The sequence below is a fragment of the Capricornis sumatraensis genome, chromosome 1 (genome assembly GCF_032405125.1).
Source record: "Capricornis sumatraensis isolate serow.1 chromosome 1, serow.2, whole genome shotgun sequence".
In the NCBI taxonomy this organism is placed as follows: Eukaryota; Metazoa; Chordata; class Mammalia; order Artiodactyla; family Bovidae; genus Capricornis; species Capricornis sumatraensis.
In genome coordinates this window covers 87,036,083-87,049,363 of record NC_091069.1, presented here as the reverse complement: position 1 = coordinate 87,049,363, position 13,281 = coordinate 87,036,083, and the positions used below count along the sequence as shown (strand labels likewise).

The window sequence follows — 13,281 nt, the reverse complement described above, 5'->3', positions numbered from 1 at the left end:
TAGTTCTTCTGTGTATTGTTGCCACCTCTTCTTAATATCTTCTGCTTCTGCTGTAAGTCATATGTTATAAGTCATATGGTGATAGCAAATACCCTCTTCCAACAACAGAAGAGAAGACTCCACACATGGACATCACCAGATGGTCAATAAGAAAATCAGGTTGATTATATTCTTTGCAGCCAAAGATAGAGAAGCTCTATACAGTCAGCAAAAACAAGACTGGGAGCTGACTGTGGCTCATATTATAAACTCCTTATTGCCAAATTCAGACTTAAAGAAAATAGGGAAAACCACTGAACTATTCAGGTATGACCTAAATCAAATCCCTTATGATTATACAGTGGAAGTGAGAAACAAATTCAAGGCATTAGATCTTATAGACAGAATGCCTGAAGAACTGTGGATGGAGGATCATGACATTGTACAGGAGGTAGGGATCAAGACCATCCCCAAGAAAAAGAAATGCAAAAAGGCAAAATGGTTTCTGAGGAGGCCTTACAAATAGCTGAGAAAAGAAAAGTGAAAGGCAAAGGAGAAAAGTAAAGCTATACCCATTCGAATGCAGAATTTCAAAGAACAGCAAGGAGAGATAACAAAGCCTTCCTCAGTGATCAATGCAAAGAAATAGAGGAAAACAATAGAATAGGAAAGACTGGAGATCTCTTCAGAAAATTAGAGACACCAAGGGAACATTCTTGACTTTAATGGCATCTTTAAACTTCACTTCTTGATTTCATTTGCTTCTTCCAATCTTCATCTCAAGGATCATGCTTGGGCATAGGCAGTTTGGAGGCAGCAAAGGACAGGGGTAGCCAGCAAATGAGAAGAGTTGGCAGGCCCCAAACATCCAGGCAGACAGGGCCTAAAACCTTACGAGGTCTCCAGTGAGCCCAGGCACTGATTCCAGATGGAGTGAAGTCAGCCAGGCCCAGAGAGGTCCCTGTCATTACCTACTTCTCCTCTGGTTTTGATTGTCATGCACCACAGCAAGAAAACAAGGCGTTTTCTCAGAACCTTTTCCCTTCATGTCCAGTTCTGTAGTATCACTCTTTACTAAGTATTCCTCAACAATTCTGTTTAAAACTGTATCAACTCACGTCCATTTCTTGCTTTCATTAATGTATATATGTGCGATGTGCTCAGTCGCTCAGTCGTGTCTGACTCTTTTGAAACCCCATGGACTGTAGCCCGCCAGGCTCCTCTGTCCATGGAATTCTCCAGGCAGGAATACTGGAGAAGGTAGCCATTCCCTTCTCCAAGGGATCTTCCTGACCCAGGGATCAAACCTGGGTCTCCTGCATTTCAGGCAGATTGTTTACAGTCTGAGCCCACACATTTTCATATACATACATACATATACATATATATATTAGGGCTTGCAGGTGGCACTAGTGGTAGGAAGTGACAACCCACTCTAGTATTCTTGCCTGGAGAATCCCATGGACAGAGGAGCCTGGCAGGCTCCAAAGGGGTCGCAAAGTGATCAATACAACTTAGCAACTGAACACAACAGCTGACATGGTCTAAGCTAGGAAACCATTCTGAGGGCCTTCTTAGACTTGACTTGGAGGTCTGGCTTTTGAAGTCTGTAACTGTAGCTAATACAGAGAATTCTACAACAACCATGGAAATAAGTACCAACCCAAGTATCTGTGATCTTGGTGCCCAGTGAAAATCTGCTGTGAATATAAATAAATAACTATATCTTGCATCTTGCTACTTTTTTTTTTTTTAAACTTTCTTTTCATGGCAATCTCAGGCAGCTCTGGTTGAGGAAGCAGGGAGTGGGCCGTGAACGCAATGAGAGGAGCAGAATAACAGAGTCTTTTTCCGCTTCTCAGGCTGCAAAGTTGACTTGTCGTTTTTAATTGATGGGAGCTCGAGCATCGGCAAACGTCGATTCCGAATCCAGAAGCAGTTTCTGACTGACATCGCCCAGATTCTTGACATCGGCCCTGCCGGTCCACTAATGGGTGTTGTTCAGTACGGGTAAGTGTGGCTTTGAATTCAAAAACCAGGGCATGACCCTCGTTTCATTTTGTGCCAGAAAAGAAAAATATCCATACATCTAGAGCACAGCAGATTCATTCTTTTCCCTGATACAGACATAAATGAGAGAAACTGAAGCAATCCAGATGCCAATGAAGAAATCTGAGGCCTCCAGAAGGAGGGACAGGTTAATCAACACTTGAAAGAAAATGGCATTTGCACTCCTGATTGGTAGAGAGAATATTTGTTTGGAGATTAAGAGAGCTGGGTTCAAGTTTTCACTTAGCCAATAGCAGGCTGTGTGGCCTTGGGCTAAGGCCTTCACCTCTCTCTCAGGCAATTTCCCTTTCAACCCTGACTCCTCAAGTATTAGTTTGAGGGGCTCCTGTGCTACCTTATAGGTGTGTGTGTGCTAAGTCATTTCAGTCGTGTCCAACTCTCTGTGACCCCATGGACTATAGCCCGCCTACAGTCCATTGGATTCTCCAGGCAAGGAGACTGGAGTGGGTAGCCATGCCCTCCTCCAGGGGATGTTCCCAACCCAGAGATTGAATCCAGGTCTCTTGTATCTCCTTCATTGGCAAGTGGGTTCTTTATCACTAGCTGGGAAGACCAAAAACTCTGTAGCAGAGGTCTCACTTATAGGTGAGATGACCAGAAATCATGGTCCTCTGGGTTGAACTTTCTCCTTTCTCCCGATAACCTGAGGCCTCTGCACTGGTGGGGGGAAAGCTCACCTGGCAATGGGGAGCACTGCAGGAGGTGGGGGGGGGGGTGGTGGTGATGGCCCTCAGGAGTCACCTAGCTGACTATCTCCAATTCATTCTACTGTTCTACATAGGATAGAAATTGAGGGCTCATACTGATGTCCACCCTCAACTTTTCTCTTATTGTGGATAATAAATCAATCTTATTTCACATGCAATAGATTTCTCTTTAAAGCAGATTTACAGATATCAACTGGAAATAAGTAATCAAAAGAGCAAACAAGCTCAAATCTCAAATAATAGGTGGCCTTTTGATCAAGAACCAGTAAGGGTAGGATAACTGTCTCACTTTTCACAAAGGATCTTGGATACAACCTTCCCCCTTCATCCCCCAGATCTGTAGCTCAGCCTTGGCCTTGGAAACTAACTTAGGCCTTGGTACCTCTTGCTCAGAAGCAGCAGTCACAGCTTATTTGTGCTTCGTGACAAGTTAAAAAAAAAAAAAAAACCTGACAATAGCCAGGATGTCTCCAGACCCTTCAAACATTTAGAGCAGCATTTTAACCAACGTTGTTATGTCAAAGACATTAGGACATTTAGTTCTGAGATCTCCAAAGGAATAAGAATGCTTTGCTTTCACAAGGGCCTATAACATTTGTACTTTTAGAATTAAATTCCAATAACATATATAGCACCACCTTCTATTTCAGTGAAGAAAAATCGCTGAGTTAAGTGGCACTTGCGTACAATCTGAGTCAAATATATAAAAATAAACACTTGCTACAAATGTTAATTCTCAGTGTCAGATGTTCTGGAGCCTTTTATCTTGAAGGAGGAAAATAACGTGGTTTGGGCCATTGTTTTCTTGTATTTCAACACGCCAACCTGTTTTCATTCCTGTTTTTCTTTTTAAAGATAGCAAATGAATAGCAGGCTTCTCTGGGGAGGAAATGTAAGTGTTTTAGTGCAGATGTCCCTGGTCAGTTTATTGAGGGATTTAAAGCTTGGTGTGTCATCTTGCATTAAAAAATAGCTGCTTTAAAAGCTGTGTATACCAGAGTTTATAGGATAATATGAAAATAAGGTGATAAATATGTCAAGGGAAAGAAAAATGGCAGGCAGACTGTTTGGTGTGCTGATGGGAACACGGATTAAAGAATAAATGTAGCAGGGTAGGAAAAACAATTCAGTAAAGGCTTCTTCCTCTCAAAATAACATTTTCTCCCACTGTGTTCTTAACGTCATCACCATTTACAGGGAAGAGTCTACCTCCATGCTTTCCAATGTCACTTTCTAAAAATACCTTTGCTGTTTGTCCTTTTTTCCCATCCCAGGTCCTTATTAACTTAAAGCCCTTAAGGGAAACGTGTCTATTTTCCTTCACTTTCTGCTCACACAAGCCAGTCGATCATCTTCAGCCTTAGAGGGGGGTGGAAAGCACAAGGAACCGGTGACAGGACATCTTGAATTCTAGCCTTTGCTCCACTGGGTGACCTTAGGCAAGTCACTTAGCCTCTCCGTGTAAGAGCTGCCATCGGTGAGGTCCGAGGCAGGCGGAGCGGCTGATTTATTAGGGCTCTGCCAGCCCAGATGTTCATAATTCAGTGACTGGCTCTGTACTAAGAATACAGCCAATCAATGAACGTTGGGCGAACCCACTGGAAGCGCTTCGTCTCCCTTCCAGTCTCGGGTTCTGAATAGGTGGGTGAGTGATGAGCAAGGAAACAATGGCGGCACAGAGGTTATACGTCCGTCGAGGGAACAAAATCAGTTGGAGAAAAGCATTAGGAGGGTGTGGTGAGGCTGAAGGGGAAATCCACGCACCCAGAAGTAAAAGCTGAAAATGCTCTTATATCTGCCCCAGCTCTCCCGTCCATTCTTTCTCCAGCAAATGGTCTTAGTGTGCAGAGGGGGAGGGTGTGGAGCAGGGAATGGTGAGGGCAGCGGTCAACGCAGATCTGAAGCCAGTGTTTCTGGAAGAGGCCTCACCAGTGTTTGGCTGGCTGGGAAACTGGTCCCCTTTCTGGCCCATTGGGTTCTCACTAGATTCTAGTACTCACGTCACGACCCGCCACTGGGGATCAGCCCCCTTCTCTCAGAATCGCAGCACAGTGGGGGCCTTAGAAAGCTCATGCTTCCACTTCCTCATGTTACAGTAAGGAAACAGGCTCTAAAAGAAATCCCCACCTCGCCAGGAACAAGCTCCCAAGGCGAGGCGTAGGCTGGGAAGGAGCTGGCAGAGGTGGGAGGAATCGGAGCTCCCTATTCCTCCTCTCGGGCCTCTCACCCCCATCAGCACTGCCCTGGGTCCACGTGAAAGATTCCCCCAGAACATTCTTTTGCTTGGCTCTCCTAGAGCTGAGGCAGAACTTAGACTTTTGAATTTGGGATTTAGAAGCCTCATACAATGAACAGGAAACAGAAGGCAAATAAGAAATAAAAATATGAGAACCAGAACAATGGCCTGATGGACAAAATGCAGAGCTTGTTCCGCCTGCTGGTCCCTAAGCATCCGACACAGAGATACTTCCGGTACAAGAAACAGAAACCAACCCAGGCAGGCAGGTGGAAGGAGAGTGATGTCACGGGATTGGCGGGTCCCTGGCCCCTCCCTCCTCCTTCCCTGCATCCCCTTTGCTCTCCGCTTGTCCTCTCTGTCCTTCCCCCCAGTGGCCCAGCATCATCCCCTGCCAGGCCCGTGGCTTCTGCCCCTTTCTGTAACTTCTCCTTTCACTGGCTGGGCTCCTACTTCTGGTCCAGGCCAGGGGGAGCTCTTCAACCCAGGTGGTGCCAACCTTCTCCGTCTCCCACATCCTCTCTCTGCACGCGCAGAGGCTTGGAACCCAAGACTGGGTTAACATTTCAGCAACCACAGCGTTCCTTCCACAGTCATCAGGCACCTCCAGTAAGAGAGTCCACATCTGATACAGACCCAGAGAGGCTGAGTGACTTCCCTAAGAATGCACAGCTAATGCTTGACCACTAGGGAGAGGATAGATATTAAATCTTGGGTTAATCTCTAAAATGTGAAACCAAATTGACTTCAAAAATTTTGCTTCTCTGCCAAGAAAACTCCTGATTATTGAAGTTTTCCACCAGACTGAGGACTGAGACCCTGTTGAAGAAAAGGCCAAGGACCAAGCCCTCATTTTGCACACGTGGTCTCATTTTAGAATTAAGCAGCCAACAGGCTTGTGGTTGCGCTTAAGACCAATGTGAACACTAAGAGGCTAGATGAAAGAATGGCCAGACAAGTAGCTATTCGGTGAACTGTAGCAAACAGAACAGTGAAGCCAAGCAGGTTACATTTTAGCTGCTGCCTGGATCCACGGGTACTGAATACCCTCTGGACCTTCAATATAATGTTGTCTTCATCCCCAGTTTCAGTACAAATGGAACAGAATTGTACATGTTCTTCTGAACTTTGTAATCTATCCAAGGGTACCAACACTGGAAAACAAGCTATAGAATAGAGCAAAATATTGGTTGTTCTTCATTTCAAAATGAAATCCTTTTCTTTGCTCATGGTTCTCTGACAGGTGTCCTGTGTTTTAGCTCAAAGTTGGGCTGCATTTCCTTACTTTACTTCTCACCCCACCCAACTCAGCCCAGACTGAACACCCTCAGTCACATTCAGTTGAGCCTCCCTTCCTGCCCCCCAAAGCAGGAAGGATGCTCAGAGGCTACCGTGGACCAAGTGAGCCATCCAGTGTGGGGCAACCAGACTTGGGGGAAGAAACCAGGTGTTGGGTGTGGTGCAATGGGTGGAATAATGGCTGCGAAGCTGCCCATGTCTGACTCCCTGGAATCCACAGCTGTGATAACTTACTGAGGCAACAACCTTCCTGGCTGTGTGGAATCAATTCACTAGTTTCCCATGAAACTGCAAAAACTGGCTTCATAAGGAGACCTATCATTTCCAGCAATGTATCAGAAGCAGAAATCCCTATTATAAGAAACATTTTGGCCCTTTTTTCATGCAACTTGAGAGGGAAACAGAAATGTAAACAGAATGAGCCTCATAAACAAGACCGACTGAGCAGATGGCTGCTGCGTGTTCAAAACTCGATGTTATACTTACTAGGTCCAGCACGGAGCCCCCACCAAGATATTCCATCAGAGCCAGAGGGGCCTGGAGCTGTGATTAAAGTCAAGGACCCTGAGTCAGGAGACTGTCCTGGATGCCCAGGTGTCTCAGTCTAATCACTGGAGTGCTTAAAAGCAGAGAACCCTTCCCAGCTATTATCCGTTGAGGGAGATGTAACTATGGAAGCGGCTCAGGAAGATGTGATGGCTGGCTCTGAAGGTGGAGGAAAGGGAAACCAAGAAACATGTGCTGGAAAAGACCAGGCAATGATGGTCTCTGAGAGCCTTTGACAGGGAGTGTGGCTCTGCTGGGGAGAGCCCCCACGGGCTGCTGACCTCCAGAGCTGTAAACTGATAAGTGTGTTGGTTCGGCCACTAAGTTTGCAACAGAAATTGGCAACTGCTACACCTAGCAAGGAGGACCCTTCTGTCACGTTTTCTTGAGTCTGCAGCACGCGAAAGAGTGAGAGGGTTTGGGGCACAAGCCCCCACAGGAGGGGGCCTGGGAGGTGCTTGGCACCACAGGACCCCAGAGCAGGAAGGGGCTGCCTGGTCCCGACATCAGGTTGCGGTCACCTGGGGGACTTTTAGAAATGCTGATGCCTGGGTGCTATCCCAGACCTATTAACCCAGAATTTGGCAAATACCCAGAAGCTAGTATGTTAATCTGTAGCCAAGGTGAGAATCACTAACCCCCAGGGAGGGGAAGGGACAGCTTGGCTTCCCTGGAAAGAGGGCGGCACCTGGCAGAGCTCGGGTCTCTCCAACCCCTGCCCCATCCACTCCTCAAGCCCTCCGTCTACACTGCCTGTAGAGGAAGTGACAGGACCCAGAACAGCTGCCTGTCTCCCTGGAAGGGTTCTCCAGGGCCTAGGGGCACTTGCAAAGACCTCTCGGCCCCTCTTCTTTCAAGGCAGGTGAACCCCTGAGCCACACGCCTCAGGGACACAGACTCTAGGCTGAGTGAGCTGGGAATAGTTTACACAAGGATCTGATGCTTTTCTGTTCCCACCACACAGTTCTCCCAGGGGGACAGCAGAAACAAAGCCTGCCCTCGTCTCCTGCCCTTTCTACTTGGATGGGTTCTCCTTGACCCTACATTGCACATCGCCAGGGCTTCTCTGGGGGGCCCCCATCCACGCCATGCTGAGATTATTCTCCCTAGATCCTTGGACCATTCTGCTAGAGAAGCAGATGGCCACTCTTGTGCACATGAGAACTACTTGGGGAACATTTAAAAATCCCAATGCCCAAAAACTGGGGTGTGCTGCTATCTGGTGACCCCTGTGCCCCGGGACCCTCCCATCTCCCGTCTCCCCCCAGGTCACCAGCCTAGGGCTCCAGGAGCCCCATTCTCCTTCCTCTCTGCCTTTCTCACACCTTCTGCAGATTTATTTATTGTCCCCCCTTCCCCATATCACTGGCAGCCCCACTGCTTATGTTCTTGATTCTTACAACATTCTCTAAGACAGAGGTCCCCAACCTCTGGGCCATGGACCAGTACTTCCCGTCAGATCAGCGGTGGCATCAGATTAGAAATCAAGTACACAATAAATGTAATGTGCTTGAATCATCTCAAAGCCATTCTCCCCCTTTGAAGACACTGCCATTCAAACATGATACACAGTGTCATGTGTATGAGACATAGCCTCTCATGAGGCTATAAGAAAGGCAGAACCTCAGACTTCACATCCAATCTACAGAATCTATATTTTTAAAAAACCCCAGGTGACCAGATGCACAACTGAGTTTGGGAAGCACCAAAGACTGTTGTTAAGACATTCTATGTCCCGGCACTTATCAAGCCCCGCAGCATAACAGGCAGCAAGCTGGAGAGCCCTCTGGCTCCAGAATAATCCTCAGATCAGCAGAGTACATGCCCATATTTCCTCCAGCAGGAAGATGCTTGCAGGTTAACTTTGTATTTTTTGGGTGGTGGGTGGAATTATTGTTGCTAATTACACAAACACACACAAAATACTCCTCTAAACACAAAATTTGATTATAAGACTCTGCTCCAAATCTCTGATCCTAGGAAATGTGAGAAAGGCCCGTGTCCTTTCAAAAGGGGCCAGTTGTGCTAAGTCCCTCAGCAGGTTGGCCTGGGCCCCTGCACTGACCATAGCTGCTCAGTCCTTTAAGGGGAGGGACAGAATCATTTCACTCTGAGCTGAGTAATGCCCTCAAGGGACAAGTCCATCACCCAACCTGCTGCCACCTTAGGCAACCAGGGTTACCCCAGAACATCCTCCTGAGTTCACAGGCATGGTTCAACTCAGTGACTAACTCCATAAGTCATCACACTTTAGCATTACAAAAATTAAAAGGCTAAGGATAGTCAATAGAATGACTCCAACAGTATGTGAACTGAGAAATTCTAGATGTTCAAGCTGGATTTAGAAAAGGCAGAGGAACCAGAAATCAAATTGCCAACATCTGTTGGATCATCGTAAAAGCAAGAGAATTCCAGGAAAACATCTACTTCTGCTTCATTGACTACACTAAAGCCTTTGACTGTGTGGATCACAATCAACTGTCAAAAATCTTAAAGAGATGGGAATACCAGACCACCTTACCTGCCTCCTGAGAAATCTGTATGCCGGTCAAGAAGCAACATTTAGAACTGGACATTGAACAACAGACTGATTCCAAATTGGGAAAGGAGTATGTCAAGGCTATATATTGTCACCCTACTTATTTAACTTATATGCAGAGTACATCATGTGAAATGCCAGGTTGGATGAAGCACAACCTGAAATCAACATTGCTAGGAGAAATATCAATAACCTCAGATATGAAGATGACACCATCCTTATCGCAGAAAGTGAAGAGGAACTAAAGAGCCTCATGATGAAAGTGAAAGAGGAGAGTGAAAAGCTGGCTTAAAACTCAACATTCAGAGAACAAAGATCATGGCATCCAGTCCCATCACTTCATTGGCAAACAGATGGGGAAACAATGGAAACAGTAAGAGACTTTATTTTGGGGGGCTCCAAAATCACTGTAGATGGTGACTGCAACTATGAAATTAAAAGACGTTTGCTCCTTGGAAGAAAAGTTATAACCAACCTAGACAGCATATTAAAAAGCAGAGACATTACTTTGCTGACAAAGGTCCATCTAGTCAAAGCTATGGTTTTTCCAGTAGTCATATATGGATGTGAAAGACGGACCATAAAGAAAGCTGAGCGCTGAAGAATTGATGCTTTTGAACTGTGGTATTGAAGAAGACTCTTGAGAGTCCCTTGGACTGCAAGGAAATCAAACCAGTCCATCCTAAAGGAAATCAGTCCTGAATATTCATTGGCAGGACTGATGCTGAAGCTCCAATACTTTGGCCACCTGATGCGGCCATTAGAACTGACTCATTAGAAAAGACCCTGATGCTGGGAAAGATTGAAGGCAGAAGGGGACGACAGAGGATGAGATAGCTGGATGGCATCCCTGACTCAATGGACATGAGTTTGAGCAAGCTCTGGGAGTTGGTGACAGACAGGGAAGCCTGGCATTCTGCAGTCCATGGGGTTGCAAGGAGTCAGATATGACTGAGCAATTGAACTGAAAGATAATCAGGTTATTCTATTGTAACCTTAAAGTAATGATGCCTTGGAGGAAACAGTTTTGAAAGGTTCTTTCTAAAGGGAATATGATTAGCAAATGTGTTTCTACTGCATCAAAATTCATTTGAGAGGCTCACTCCATGTGACTGGGGTGAATCAGTAGACTAGGACTTGAACCTAACGGGAACCTTAGGACTGAAAGGGCCTCAGAAGTCCTCTAAAATCCAGAGCTCCCCAATAGGCATTCATTCTCCTCACACACTTGCAAGATAGTCCTTCCCTATTGCATGAATTAGTCCTTTCTATGAACAGTCAAATGCTGGCTCCCTGTCATTTCTCTTTATTAGTCTTAACTCCCCTTTCAAACATAAAACAATTTGATGTTTTCTTCTTGCTCTATAAACCTCTTTGTTTATTTTCTTCTCTTACTTTCAAAGGAAATCCTTAATACCCACTGAGGGAAAAAATTGTGTTTTCCCTTGATGAGATCTTCTAACAAAATTACAAATTAAAATATTGCTTACATAAAAATATAGTGGCATATTTATTTGAACTTTTTAAATAATCTTCAGCTCTGAAAAAGGAACCAGGTAAAGGTGTAGGGCCACCAGTCCCAAAAAAGTACATATACACCCATGCACTCTGATACTGAGAGTGGTCAGAGTCTGCAGGTCAGAGACTTATCATTCATTACTATAATTTAATTACATTACATTTTAACAAAGATTTATTGAGTGTTTACCACACTCTAAGCACTATGCCATTTGCAGGGCATACTAATGTAAAATTCATCTAAGTGGTTTGATTGCATTTTCCTGTTAGTCCCTTGATGAGCTCTGTGGTTTTGCTCCTAATGGTAATTTTAGCAATTGGAAAGAGTTTCAGCAGTCCTCTGATCCAACCTTTCAATTCATTAAAAATAAATAAATAACCGTGATAGAGATTCTGTTCTTTGGGACTTTACCAGCTAGTGAGGGAGGTGATATTTTTAACAGAAACAACATTAAATAAAATGAAAAGCATCTATTCATTGGGTATATGAATAGCTCATCTGTCTGCTTTTGAAGATAGATTCATCTACCTCCATGATGTAACAGGGGGAGAGAGTGATGAGTGTGGGGTTCAGAGGCGGGTGTTCACTTCTACCCAGGATGGTCTAAGAGAGGAAAGGACATTTGAGATTCCTCCCTCCTTCCCTCCTTTCCATAATTCTCTATTACTCCCTGTATGCTAAGCACCAGGGAGAGGAAATATTGGAACATAGCGCTTGTTCTCAAATAGGTTATAGTCAACCTTCATGATTTGTGTGTTCCATATTTGCAAATTCACCTACTTGCTAAAATGTACCTGTATCTCCAAAATCTATACTCCTGGTACTTTCACAGTCATTTGTGGATGTGCACTGAGAAGGAAGGAGACATACAACATCCCCAGCTGAGGTCAAACAAGGCAATGCTCTGCCTTGTTTCAATTCATGCTGTAAACAAGTGTCCTTTTCACAGTCTACTTAGCAGCACATTTTCCAGCTATTCATTGATGATTTCACAATTTTAATGGCCCCAAGTGTAGCACTGAAGTGCTATCCAGTGTTCTAAGCACAAGAAGGCTGTGACGTGCTTAAGGAGAAACCGCAAGTGTTAGATAAATTTCCTTCAGGCAACCTATGTTGTTGGTCATGAGTTCAATGTTAATGAGTTGATGATCCAATATATTCAGCAAAAAAAAAAAAAAAGGAAATTCATGTACCTGTATGTGAATCTGCTCCAGAAACTGCTAAAATAACTAATGGAAAAGTGGCTGAACTTATGAATTCATGAAATGATGACTACTTTTTTAAGTACGGTGGATAGCCATTATGAAGCTGAGAGCTAAAACAAATCTACACAGCAAGACCCAGGGTCAGGTTTAAAACATTAAACCCTTTCAGCTAGTGTTTCATGATACAGAAAATGTGCATATAATTAATTATTGTAAGAAACATATATTAAATTGGGTACCTTGAAACAGAAACATACATAAAACAAGTTTATATCCTGACCTATTGATGAAAATATGACCAGAGGACCACAGGAATCCAACCCCCTATTTTCCCTAGGAACAATGGCTCAGAGACCTGCTAATGTGATGTTTGCAACAACTTTATAGAACATAACGCCTGTAGATAACAAGGCTTGACAGTAGACGTAGTATGGGAAATGGGTGATCAATCACTCTACAAAATTATCAACATTCAGCCTTATGAACAGGGTTCTGGGGGATCAGTATAGATATGACTACATGACTAGCTTCCACATTTAATCTTTTTTCTGTAAAAACTTAAGAAAAATCTATATTTTTGCTTTTGAAATTATTTGTCTATGAGCAACACAATTTATGGTCAGCTATGATTTCTTCACAATTGTCAGACACACTCAGGAAATCTTTCAAAATGAGAAAAATCTAGTCCCCCAATCATTTTTGAATGTAATTAGAGTTCTATGAGTTAAAATTTTTATAGTTAATGGGGTATCTAGAACATTATGTTTGGTAGACAAATACATAGTTATTATTGTCAATATCAATTTTGCAATTTTCTGTTTTGTATCTAATAATACTTTGTTGTTGTTTTGATTTATTTTTTTTTCCAGCCCCTGAAAAGTTCATATTCTTTGGTTACCAAGGGTAGATCCAGGCTTTGGGGACTCTGAAGCTTAGATAGTTTGGGATTCTTTCTGGAAAAAGAACCCAATATTACAAATATGAAGAGGTATCATTAGCACGCAGGTTAATCCACCTCTGACAGGCTCTTAGCACCTGTGGGGTGAGACATCCTCTGGACAGTCCACTGTGGCAGAGGAAGACCAGGTAAGAGGCTGTAGGAATAGTTCAGGAAAAAGAAGATCGAAGTCCAGACTTGAGTGGGCGGGGTAGTGAAAGGATGTGAGAGTCACAAGAGATAT

At 44.2% G+C, this 13,281-nt stretch overlaps 1 protein-coding gene across 1 annotated transcript in view; it reads left to right on the top strand.

The window, feature by feature from the left end:
• Window positions 1–13,281, top strand: part of VIT (vitrin) — an 85,173-nt gene that overhangs the window by 58,530 nt on the left and 13,362 nt on the right. The window contains exon 10 of the mRNA XM_068967113.1: window positions 1,842–1,989. Within this exon, the coding sequence (XP_068823214.1) occupies window positions 1,842–1,989 (148 nt within the window). The remainder of the gene's footprint in view (window positions 1–1,841; window positions 1,990–13,281) is intronic.